Here is a 13,440-nt window from a genome sequence, read left to right as displayed (position 1 = left end):
TGAGCCCACCCGCCAGATTATGAATTTAATCCATGGAGAGCAGTGCAGCCGAGGTCTCATGGCCACGGCTGTGTTAGGCTCATAGGAAAGCCTTAACAGCATACCACCACCATGAGAGTGTCTGCAGCGCGTTCTTGCACAGTGTGGCCACCTAACCTGCATGTCCGCCACCCTTTTCATGGCAGGGTCGACCATGAAAAGGGCTGTGGATATGCAGGTCGTAATAGGCTCGGCGGGGCCAGCATCAGCACCGCCAGCATAATCAGGCCCCTTTACTCACTGCCATCGCTGTGGGATCCTGGCAGAGGCAGCGGTCTTATTTAATTTAATTTAATTTAAAGGAGTTTGTAAAGCGCCTGGTGACGCCTCCTGGCGTGTCCCCGCGCTGTGGAGAGAGTGTAAAAAGGTGTAGAGGAAAAAACCCATCACCGAGTAAAGAGGCAGGTTTTCAATTTCTTCCTAAACAGGATTTCATTATTCTCCATCCTGATATCCAAAGGAAGAAGGTTCCATTTCCTGGCAGCTAAAGTCCGGAAAGATCTGCCTCCCATTCTAGCTTTTTTGGGGCATGTAGTTCTGAGCAGACTCATACCTTTAGATCTAAGCGACCTGCTAGGTTCATAGACAGAGGCCAAGTCCGACATGTAAGCCGGTGCTCTGTGATGAATTATTTTATGGCACCAAAGCATAGCTTTAAAATCAATCCTCTTCCTGATAGGCAGCCAGTGGAGGGCTACGAGGGAGGGGCGTGATGGAGCTCGGCGAGGGAGCCTTAGGACCAGGCGAGCTGCCGAATTCTGTAACACCTGTAGCTTTTTAATATTTTTCTCAGATGTGCCCATGAGCAGCACGTTTCCGTAATCAATACGGGACGTTATCAGTGCTTGCGTCATGGTACGCCTGGAATTGATGGGTAACAGGTCAAGGGTGCGGTTCAGAGTTTTCATCACCCCAAAGCATTTGCCCACAGTTTTTCTTATGTGGCTATCAAAGGACAATTTATTGTCCACCCACACACCCAAATTCTTCGCCTCTCGAGAGGGGGAGGGCAAAGGACCAAGGCAACTGGGCCACCACTCAGTCGTCCATTTAGCCTCATTGCCTCCCATGATGAGGACCTCTGTCTTAGTCCCGTTAAGTTTCAGACAGTGGTCGTTCATCCATGTGGCAAGTTTGGTCATGCAGGCATTGAAGTTATCAGCTTCCTTAGAAGGAGCTTGGGTCAGAGATATGAGAAGTTGCGTGTCGTCGGCGTAGGAGACAAGCTCCACGCCGAACGACTGCACTACCTCTGCCAGTGGGGCCATATATAGATTAAACAGGGTGGGACTCAGGGCAGAGCCCTGAGGAACCCCCTGCTCAAGCCTCACCCTATCGGAGAGAAAACTCCCCCTTTGGACTTGAAAGCTTCTGTTAAGCAAAAAAGCCTTCAGCCATCCCAGTGCCTTATTGGTGACTCCCGCTTTGTTTAGACACTGTAGCAAGATGGAGTGTGCTACAGTGTCAAAAGCGGCACTGAGATCAAGCATGATGAGGGCCATTGTCTTTCCCTCATCTGCTCCCTCACGTAGGGTTTCTGTGGCCCTCAGGAGAGCTGACTCCGTTGAGAAACCTGATCTAAAACCCGACTGGGATTTATGGAGAACATTATGGGTCTCAAGATGTTCCATCAGTTGGGTGTTAGCGATTTTCTCCGCCAACTTAGCCACATACGGTAGCAGGGATATAGGTCGTAAATTATCCATTACGTCCAAACTGATGTTGGGCTTTTTCTTAATGGGTAGCACTATTGCCTGTTTCCATTCCTCCGGGAGACAAGAGGTTGAGAAAGAAGTTAGTAGCAGGTGCCTCAGGTGAGGTTCCAGTACTGAAAAAGCTTCAGCTAAAATTTTTGGTGGAGCCGGGTCTCGGGGCGATCCTGATTTGATCTTGTTGCACATCTTGGACAGCGTCTCCTGGGAGGGAACTTCAAAAGCTTTGAGACAGACCGGCGTGTTTACAATTTTCTCATTTTCAGCAAAATCTGCGGCCGGGGCTCCCTGTTTAGAGAAACTGGTATAGATTTTACTAATTTTACCAGCAAAATACTGAGCAATGTTATTGCACGATTCCACTGAGTCATTTTGGGTGGAGGAGGACATCTCCACTATGGATATCTTTGAAACAGTTCCCTAGAGGAGTTGGCTGCTTCCGTGATACGAATGTGAAAATGCTCAGCTTTTGCCAGGCGAACAGCTTTGTTGTATTCTTTCTGTGCTGTTTTATATTGTATTTTTATGTCTGCACAGAAATTATGGCGCCAGGCTCTCTCAAGTTTCTTACAGGTCGTTTTCAGGGTCTGTAGTTCTTGTCCGAACCAAGGAGCAGTTTTCTTAGGCCTCCTAGCATTGGACATGGTGCGGCTAGGGGCTGTGATGTCCAGAGCCTTAGTGACGATATTGTTTAAATTTTCATTGGCAGCCTCACAGTCCGCTCCTTTCGGAGGACCTTCATCTTGGACAATTTGAATGAAGGAGTCTAAAGTATAATTCTTCCATTTGCTGCGTTTGTAACGCAGAGATTGCTGACGAAAAAGCTCCGTTTTGTCAATTTGGACTGAAATGGGGATAATATAGTGATCCGACCAGGGTATGGGTATAGGATCGGTAGTATGCACTCCCAGCCAGTTACCAAAGACGGGGTCTAACAAATGTCCTAGTTGGTGTGAGGGTTCTTTATTTTTAAGGTCAAATTGAACCGATTGCAGTTCCATACGAATGTCAGCTGCATCTTTATCTAGATGATCCTCAAAGTGAGCATTAAGATCTCCCAGAACTAACAGTTTAGATTTCCTTAATGCCAGATGGGTGACCGCCTCCATGAGGGTGGAAGTGAAGTCATATAATCTACCCGGTGGTCGATATATCAGGATACCAGAGATCGAGTGATTGGGACCAGTGTTGATAGTAAAGATGCCAGCTTCACTATGATCAACCTGTATGAGTGCAAGGGAGCAGACGAGAGGTGCTCTAGTAATGATGGCGATGCCACCACCTCTACCGTCCTTTCTATCTAACCTGGATATAGAGTATCCGTTAGGTAAAGCCTGAATAATGTCCGGATCCGAGTATTCATCCAACCAGGTTTCCGTTAAGAAAAGGATGTTAAGATTCAGCTCGTCAATCAAGTGGTAGATTTCCAGCGCATGTTTGCGCAGTGATCTACAATTCAGTAAAGCTGCTTTGATGATAGGCTCGGGGCTGGTATCTGGGGCTTGGGGGCGGGGATCAAAGCTACACCTCCCGCATTTTGTGAGTGACTGGGCCAGCATGGTGTGCTTGCAGGTTGCATGCGTGTCGGGTTGTAATGCAAGTAAAGCATGTCTATCATACCTTATGGAAGTTAGAGTCAGTCTACCAGGGTCTATGGCCCCGCGCCCCGTCCGGCCGCGGACGGGCGCAGACGGGCTGGACTTTGGCTCGACTTCGGCGCGCTTCCGGCGCGCCCGCTGCACGCGTCTGCTGCGCGGTCGCTGCCCTAAGCACATTTATAATGGAGGGAGGGGTCGCTAGAGCGCTGACCTCTGCTCCCAGAGCCCGGATGTGCAAGACTCCTCCTCGCCCTCCGCATCAAACGTCCATGATTGGACGCGGCGGACCGGGGCGGGAGTGGGAGAGTAACTAAACAGCAATGAAAAGTGCACAGTGATTCACCCACACAGAACGTTTTAAAAAACAATAGCCTCAGTTGCTACTTTAAAAACATTCGCTGTTACAACAGCGCGCACAGTGTAGAACACAGAACAGCAGTTAGCAGCGCTAAGTGAAGGGGGCTGCCTCTGCCACCGGCAACACACTACTCCACAGCGCGCGCGTTAACACAGCTGATTTAAATACCCTCGTTTCCTTCAGCGTCGCTAGAGCGCTGACCTCTGCTCCCAGAGCCCGGATGTGCAAGACTCCTCCTCGCCCTCCGCATCAAACGTCCATGATTGGACGCGGCGGACCGGGGCGGGAGTGGGAGAGTAACTAAACAGCAATGAAAAGTGCACAGTGATTCACCCACACAGAACGTTTTAAAAAACAATAGCCTCAGTTGCTACTTTAAAAACATTCGCTGTTACAACAGCGCGCACAGTGTAGAACACAGAACAGCAGTTAGCAGCGCTAAGTGAAGGGGGCTGCCTCTGCCACCGGCAACACACTACTCCACACTACTTATGGAGGTCCCACCGCTATCATCATAATATGGCGAGTGGACCTGTGGTGATGGTTGGAACGCCACTGCGAGTACGGCAGTCCCAGGACTGCAGTGCTCGTAATAAGGCCCTATGTCTGAAACCTGGAGTTTCTAGGGACGGATGATATGCCTCTGGGCAAAATGATGCACTAAGCTTGGCAAGCTTCATTAGTTAACACTGTGGATAACAGTGAATAGAATAAAGTAGGGTCAGAGTGTGTACATACACCCCAAAAGCAGACTAAAATCTGGCTTATTTTAAGGAGCCAAAGAACACCCTGTGTAGATGCATGAAGCTGCCAGGGTTTAATATTGCCCTGATATTTGTGAGCAGAAAAGGAGATAGGTTTTTTATGGCGGTGGGAAAGAGGGAGCTCATCGAATTTGATCATGAAAAGGGAAAGTGAAGCATTCGTGAGGGATACTGACTTCAATTAAAGATGAACTGAGGAACAAACTAGGGTGGTCATGAAAAGAATAAAATAAAAAAAACAGCTTCGTCGCGAGGTTTTATATGGCAATGCCTGGCAATCCTTGAAAAACCCCAGACCATAGACTTCCAAGGGCATGCTCAAAGGTTATCTTGATTGACCTGGAGAGTCATTAATACTGCAGATTATATACACTAAACTAACATTATATAGTTTGGCTTATTAAGTAGCAAGAATTCATTATTTTGAGAAGCATCAACTACAGAAAAACTTCAAAGGCCAATCACAATTCAAACTCAAGGACTAACGTATGCTTTTTAGCAAGGTGCCACAAGAAAACTTGGGATTCTTCCCAGGTGACATTACCTCAGTTATTTGAAAAGATCACATCATATCACAGCACATCACATATGGATTTGACTGTCCAAGTTGGGAGCACTTAACACTGAAGTAAATCAGTGTATGCTGATCATTCATACAGAATTAGAATACGTGGATGCCATCATCAAACTGAAAATTAAACTAATATACAAAGTTGGTTTGCCTTTTTTATATATTCTTTCTGCATTAGCAATTGAGCCACTGGCCTATGAGCTGTGAACAGTCCTAGGAGTGCAACTGCCTTAAGAGGCTGAGAGTTCCTGGTCTCCCTTTTGTAGCGTTCATATGAACAAGGCTGCAGGTTCCATCCCACTCATGCAGGATTAAATTAAGAGATATGGCTGGTCTCCGAGATCAGAACAAAGTAAGGCAATTCTCACTGTGGTTGAAAAAACATTAAATCAGAGAAGATTTTGACCTCTCAATGGGGCAGATTCAACCTAGTGAGAGATTGGTGAGGGTTTACCATGACTGGTGAGGTATGGTAGCAGATGTACTACAGGAAGAAACCATATTTTACTGGATTCTGGTGGGCCTGAAAGACTATATTGCTCCTACCACTGACCGATATTGTGGGCTGATAAAGCACCTGGTATAAACAGACATGCAACTGAGTACAATGACCAAACCTTGGGTAGAAACTGCCCCTTCACTAGACCTATGAATGTTTGATTTAAGTTGTAACACCACAAATATCCTCACCCAAATAGCCAAGATGCTACATCATAAAATGGAACCCAATGCCCCTGAATATTACCTAGTTGCCTGCATAACAGAGTAGATTTTTAACATACCTCTTTTAAATTGAAAACCAGACTGGTGTTATGAACCAAGATTGCAGCTTGCATCTATATCAGACAAGGTGACAGTGAATACCCTGCACATACATCTATTGCAATTAGTTAATGCCAAGGGAAATGTGTATATGCAATTGTATTGATATTGGTATATGCAATTGTATATTGTATGGAATTTGTGTTGGCTGAGAAGAGGACTGCTATGTAACAGAAACTCTTACATAAGTACTGTTTTTTGTGTTGGTCTTCTAATATTCTGAACAGGTTTAGGAGACATTAGCAGTTATAATCACTCTGAAAACGTTCTCCAACTTAATTACAGCAGCCCGCGACAGAGAGGCTAACTCAAACACTTGCACTCCCTTCATATGTGAATAGGATGCCACATTCACCTGGTGTTACTAATGGGCTATTAGAGCCTGACTCTTGATAACACATAAATATAGCTCCAGTAGCTTTGTGCAGACAACAAATACAAAGTGTGATATTTCCTGGTTGTTGTATTCCGACAATGAACATAAGATGTGTAAATAAGGAATGAGCAAAACAAATTGGTTATAAATAGGAAACACTAAGATTTTTAAACACTAACCGATGTTGGCTGTTGTTGCGTTGAACTAAACTTATCACCTCAGCTGTATTTCCAACTTCACCATCCGTGAAAATAAAAATCTGAAGAAGAAATGGAGAACTTATCAAGTGAGGAGAAGGCACAAATAGGGCTTACTGGCATGAGTCAACAAAATGTATTGTTAAAAGTTGATTAATACCATAACAATTCCTTCTAATATTCATACCATATACATCAGATAATGCATGCATAACCATAGTGTTGCAAGATAAAACATCTATCGATCTCCTCATAATTAATCAATATTGTCCATAAAGTCCACTACAAAGGTCAGTATTTCAAATACAAGATCTTAAACACAGTTAATCAAGTCATTCTGTAAATAGGATTTATTTTAAGTTGTTTAATCTAGACATGGGCACCTTGAGTGAACTCATTGTGGCCCATTCCTAGCATACATACTTTTGCTCACAACTTATGTGTTCTCTTTCCTGCCCACTTACTTGCTTCCAAGACCAACCCTTCGTCCAGGACACTAAGCTGTCCAACGATGAAGACATGGGTTGAGCAGTTTTTTATAGACCGGAACAGTGCTGGGATTGGGTGTGTATGGGACACTTTTAAAGCGGCTTTCAGGGGGGAGACCCTCAGCTTTGGTTTGTATAAACAAACACAAATGCGAGCAGTGCTGCAGGAATTATATGCTAGTTAAACTGTAGCAGAGAAAAACTTGTGTAAGGCATACATTGTGGTCAGGAGATTACTGCTCTTCAAACCGAAGTAACCCGGGGCAAGGCCAGAATACATCTCCACTGGAGTAAAGAGATAGCTAAAAAGTATTCTATCACTAAGAAGTTAAACTATGAATACGGGGAGGCGAGCGGACGGTGCCTGGCACAGAAGCTTAGATCTAAAGCGGCGGCTCAGAGGATTAGCTCAGTGGTAGACTCCGGGGGCAATCCCGTAGAAACTGATGTCGGGATTTTAAATGTATTTCATGATTTCTATGAGGCACTGTATACGGGGAGGGGTATGACCCGCAAGTTGGAGAATCCCTGCTACAGAAGTATAAAGATAGAAATTTGGATATGCAAGATATAGAACTATTAGAGGCCCCTATTACTATTGAGGAGTTGGAAAGAGCTATTAATAGCTTAGCACGGGGTAAAGCCGCTGGACCCGATAAACTTCCACTTGAAATTTACAAAACTTTTTTCGAAATATTAAAAACTGATATGCTCGCCACTTTTCAACAGGCCCAGACAGGAGCTCCCCCTCTAACATGGGATGAGGCCAGTATTATAGTCTTTAAAAAAAGGACAAACCCGCTGAGCAACCCGACTCATATCGCCCCATATCACTTTTAAACGCAGATGGCAAAATGTATGCCAAAATCCTTGCGACCCGGTTGGCAGAAGTAATAACCCCGTTGGTATCAATTCGTCAGCATGGCTTCATCACCGAGAGGGGGACAACCAATCATATCAGCAGAGTGGTAACTCTGTTAGATATAGCCAGTACCACGGGGAGCGAACTCAGTTTGATTTTGTTAGATGTTGAAAAGGATTTCGACCGGGTCACTTGGGAATTTTTATGGGCTACACTACGATCTCTGGGTTTTAAACAGAACTATATTACCGCTATACAAGCCCTATATCGACACCCAACAGCTAGGATTTGTATTATGGGCTTAGAATCTACCCCACTACATATTACATGGGGGACAAGGCAGGGATGTCCCTGCTCTCCCCTGCTATTTTCCCTGTATATAGATCCATTTTTAAAAATGTTAGAACAAAGCTCAAGGATAGAGTCGGTAATGTGGAGGCAAGAGCACTATCATGTGTTTGCATACGCAGATGATGTGGCAGAGATAAAGTCGAACCCTGTTATAGCCTTGCCAGAAATAGAGCAACTGGCTTTAGAGTTTGGCGGTGCTTCTGGATATAAACTCAATGTTGCAAAGACACAAATTTTATGTTCTAATATAACTCCATTTGACGATCAGAGGGTCTTGAGTGAGGTAACATATCTAGGGATCACGTTGAGGTTGTGTTTAAAGTCATTGGTGGAAGTTAATTAGTGTAATATTTTAAATGATGTGCGAAAGCAATTGTACCGGTGCGAATGTTTACATCTCTCATTTGTAGGACGATGCAATGTCCTTAAAATGCTTATACTCCCTAAAATTTTATATTTTTTTAGATCTGTACCACTGGAGAACCCTTGCCCCCAGTTGGCAATGTTACAGTTAAGATGAGCTAGATTTTTGTGGGCTCAGGGTGAATCCCGGAGGGCCATGCAATATATGACTCTCCCTCGAGAGAAAGGTGGTTGAGCTGTGCCTGATTTCACCTTATACTATTTTGTATGCATTCTACAGCATATGAATATAATATTAACCGGGGTAGAACCAATTAGCTTGGCTGAAGCTCCATCGATATATCAAATGCTGTTGGGCAGTGATGCCAAAAATCGGCTGTTTATCAATCTCGAGATGAGCAACTACAAGAAAACTAGGTTTAAGGTCCTAAATGCTGCCTATAGAGTATGGAAAGCAGTGAAAAAGTATTTTAGACTAGAGAAGGTATCTCGGTACACCCCGCTAACAGCCACAGCACTCTTCCCACCGATATTTTGGGACAGGATCATAGAAAGGTGGTAGCTTAAAGGGATACAATATATCAGGGATTTAGATAGTAATGGTGTCTTTTGAAATGCTAACCGATAAATATCACCTTCCCAGGTTTGAATTCTTTAAATACTTGCAAATCCGCGACTATCTATGTAAGCACCAATGGAATATGGATGTAAATCCAGTTATTGAAGCTGTGAGGAAGAATGCACGTATAGGTACACTGTATAATTTACTATTAGATACTAAGGGTGGTGATTTGGAGATTCTAAATAACAAATGGGACAACATGCTAGGGTGCCTTGGCACCCGTGAAGAAACCTTTATTGAATTGGCGGGGAGGCTGCTAATATCTGCTAATCTTCGGATACAGCATTACAAGACGGTGTTCAACCTTTATTATACCCCAGCCAAACTGTCTAAATGGGGCGGGGGGGGGGGTTAAACGATAGAAAATGCTTTCATTGTGGGACAGAGGATGCCGACATTGTGCACATCTTTTATACATGTAGGCATTTAACCAGCTTTCTTGGTCATATAGAATTTTTTTTAGCAGAAATCTTGGGGGGACCAGTCAGACTGTCAGCTGCTCATGTATTGCTGGGGGATGCTGAGGGAAGAAGGATCTGATCATTTGCTTTATAAATTTCGGTATTTGATCTTCCTAGCCACAGCTATTGCTAGGTTATGTATTGCCTCAATGTGGCTTCAGAAGGACGCACCAACGCTTGAATTATGGAGGGCTAGATTTTTATCTATGTTTAATATAGAATATAGTTTATATGCTTTGAAAGGTACTCAGAAAAAGAAGCTAGGTTTGGAGATTTGGGGACCAGGGGTCTCCTATATGGATGATTGAGTTGATTAGGTGGGGATGTTCTATGACCCTCTACACTCTTCACTATAGGGAATCTTCATACACCAAGACCAAATATGTAAAATCATGTATTCCTTGGACGATTTTTTTTCCCTCTCCTTTTTCTCTCTGTGTAACATGGTCCTATTGTTTCTCTGCCTTTCTTTGTTTTTAAGTCCATTGAACAATTTGTGTTAATAAACTATAATGAGTTGTTTTTTTTGGACCCATCATGGATTAATAATTTTTTTTTTTTAAAAGCTGTTCAACATGCAGTGTGCCGTGAGTACTTCTGCTGCCTTCCAGTATTTTATCTCCATCCTGAACTAACTTGAGTATGTGGGTATGCACATTTCTATTGTTCTGCTACATCTGCTCCCTCGAAAATGCTATAGGAATACATCTCAAAACGTTATTGTACTTGCCTCATCTTTCCCTCCATAGCACATTCATGCCCACTCCGCATATCCTGCTTCTTTCTCCCAGTCAACTGTCTAACCCCATGATCCTATGGCTGTCTCTCTCTAGTACCACTGGCTCCTCCACTCAACTTACCAGTGTCGACTTCTGAACACCACCTCCTCGCCACCAAGAGCTCCATCCACCCACCTGTGGCTTCTCTCCCCAAGATGTTCTAAGCTTATTTTATTTGACCCTACTCCCATCCATTCCTCTTATGCTATGATGAACTCTCTTAACTTCCTGTGCCATCTCCATAACCTCATGTACAATCTCTCCTCATTTCCATTAGACTTCTTACTATCTAACCTTGCTGAGTCCTCTCTCAAAGGTCTTCCAAACAGTATCTTTCTCAGTTTTTGCCCCAATTGACCTTAATGTTTCACAATAGCTCTTACCCAAGTATCGTCCCAATATGCATGGGTTCTCTTGAACACTCTGTACCCTTGGTCTGTGCACACAACACTATATGCTCGCCCTCATTCACCATAGAGGGGGCTCTTTCACTGCATCCCTCTGTGTCTCTAGGTTCTATTTTTTCAAAGTATCGCCTGTAATGACTAGCCTACATAGTTACTATTTTCTGTGTTCTCTCTGTGCGCTCTGAATGCTTACACACACTTTTGTATGCAGCTTATTTACACTTTTACATACTCCTTAAGAAATTACATGCCTCCTTTGTACATTTTTCATTACCCTTACAAGGAATATGCTACTTACCAGTATGCATCTGTTCTTGGCATAGAGGGCTGCAGAGTGGTACATTTATGAATAGATCGCCATCTGGTGTTGGGCTCGGATGATTGCACTTGTTTTTCTTCTGGAGAAGTCTTTGTCGTCATAGATGACTCCTCCTCTTGGTGTTAGTGCGCATGGGCATCGGCTCCATCCTTAGATTGTTTTGCCATAGTAGGGTTAGATGGAGTAGTGTAGTATAATACATAAAGATATGCCCATGTAAGTGTATCTAAATAAGATAATGTTGGGACAGACACAGGTTTCCGGGGAGGCAGGGAGGGCATGTACCACTCTGCAGCCCTCTATGCCAAGAACAGATGCATACTGGTAAGTAGCATATTCCGTTCGAGGCATATGGGCTGCAGATGGTACATTTATGAATAGATTGTACAGCAGTTACCTCCCTAGCGGTGGTCACCAGTGTCTGTCGCAACTGTTTGAAATAGAGTTTTTAATACAGCTTGGCCCACTCTGGCTTGTTGTGCAGCCTGTACATCAACACAGTAGTGCTTTGTGAATGTATGTGGTGTAGACCAAGTTGCTGCTCTACATATGTCATCTAGGGGAATGTTCCCTAAGAATGCCATAGATGCTCCTAGTTTTCGTGTAGAATGAGCTCTAGGAGGAACAGTTAATGTTCTCTTTGCTTTAATGTAACATATTTGTATACATCTTACAATCCATCTAGCGATGCCTGCTTTAGAGATAGGATTGCCCTTATGTGTTGGGGAAAATGCTACAAATAGTTGTTTAGTTTTCCTGAAGTTTTGTGTTCTTTCTATGTAGTACAAAATGGCTCTTTTGACATCTAGTGTATGTAGAGCCCTTTCTGCTACCGTCTGTGGCTTTGGAAAGAAGACTGGTAGTTCCACTGGCTGGTTGATGTGAAATGCTGAAATTACTTTAGGCAAGAACTTTGGGTTTGTTCTAAGAACCACTTTATTCTGGTGTAACTGTAGGAATGGTTCTTGTATTGTCAATGCCTGTAATTCACTTACTCTCCTGAGTGAGGTAATGGCTATAAGGAAAGCCACCTTCCATGTAAGGAATTGTATTTCGCACCTATGCATAGGTTCGAAAGGTGGCCCCATTAGTCTGGTGAGTACTACGTTGAGGTTCCAGACTGGGGAAGGTGGTAATCTTGGTGGAATGACTCTTTTAAGGCCTTCCATGAAGGCTTTTACCGCTGGTACTCTGAACAGTGATATGTGCTGCCTGTTTTGTAGGTACGCTGCTATAGCTGCTAGGTGTACCCTGATAGATGTGTACGCTAGATTACATTGCTGTAAGTGTAATAAGTAGCAAATAATCTCCTTTGTTGATACGTCCAGAGGGTTGATATTGTTATTAGCACAGTGTATAGCAAACCTCTTCCACTTAGCTGCATAGCATGCTCTGGTGGTGGGACGTCTCGCTTGTTTAATTATCTCCATGCAATTTGGGGGTAGATCTAAGTACCCAAATTCTAGGATTTCAGGAGCCAGATCGCTAGGTTCAATTGTGTGGGATCTGGGTGCATTATTTCTCCATGGTTCTGTGTAAGGTGCATGGGTAGAATTCGTAGCTTTTGATGTGGCACTTGTGAGAGTTGCAGGAGCGTGGTGAACCACGGTTGTCTTGCCCACGTGGGTGCTACTAGTATCATGGTCATTGAGTGTTGTTGTAGTTTTCTGACCACTAATGGGATTAGTGGGAGAGGGGGAAAAGCGTATGCAAATTTGTTTGACCAATTTATCCATAACGCATTGCCCTGCGACAGGTGGTGCGGGTACCTGGACGCGAAGCTTTGGCATTTTGCGTTCTGATGAGTGGCAAAGAGGTCTATCTCTGGCTGTCCCCATCTTTGGAAGAATGGCTGCAGTATTTGTTGGTGCAGTTCCCATTCGTGTATTTGTTCCGACTGTCTGCTTAAGATGTCTGCTATCTGGTTTTGGACTCCTGGTAGGTGTTCGGCTAACAGATAGATGTTTTGAGGAATGGCCCATCTCCAGATTTCCTGTGCTAGTCTGGATAGTTGGAGAGAGTGCGTCCCCCCCTGTTTTTGAATATAATACATTGCTGTCATGTTGTCTGTTCTGATCAGGACTGCTTTGTTGGTAACCTGTATTTGGAAGGCTTTCAATGCTAGAAACACCGCTAGTAGTTCTAGGTAATTGATGTGCAGTCTTTTTTCCCCGCACACTCCACCTTCCTTGTACTGTGTATTTCTCCATATGTGCTCCCCATCCTGTGAGCGATGCGTCCGCTGTTATTGTCACCTGTGGAATTGGTTCTAGGAACGACCGCCCCTTGGCAATGTTTGTTGTGTTCCACCACTTCAGAGAGCGGTGTGTGCGGTCGTCTACCAACACCAG

The 13,440-nt window shown here is 44.1% G+C and overlaps 1 protein-coding gene across 1 annotated transcript in view; it reads right to left on the bottom strand.

Annotated features, from left to right (window-relative positions):
• The window catches only part of LOC144773041 (von Willebrand factor A domain-containing protein 5A-like), a 584,045-nt gene that overhangs the window by 332,951 nt on the left and 237,654 nt on the right, over positions 1-13,440 (bottom strand). Inside the window, exon 10 of the mRNA XM_078657811.1 lies at positions 6,420-6,499. Coding sequence (XP_078513937.1) covers positions 6,420-6,499 — 80 coding nt within the window. The remainder of the gene's footprint in view (positions 1-6,419; positions 6,500-13,440) is intronic.

Source organism: Lissotriton helveticus, chromosome 8 (genome assembly GCF_964261635.1).
Source record: "Lissotriton helveticus chromosome 8, aLisHel1.1, whole genome shotgun sequence".
NCBI lineage: Eukaryota > Metazoa > Chordata > Amphibia > Caudata > Salamandridae > Lissotriton > Lissotriton helveticus.
The sequence above is the reverse complement of the archived record's forward strand: the minus strand, read 5'-3'. Positions and strand labels throughout refer to the sequence as shown.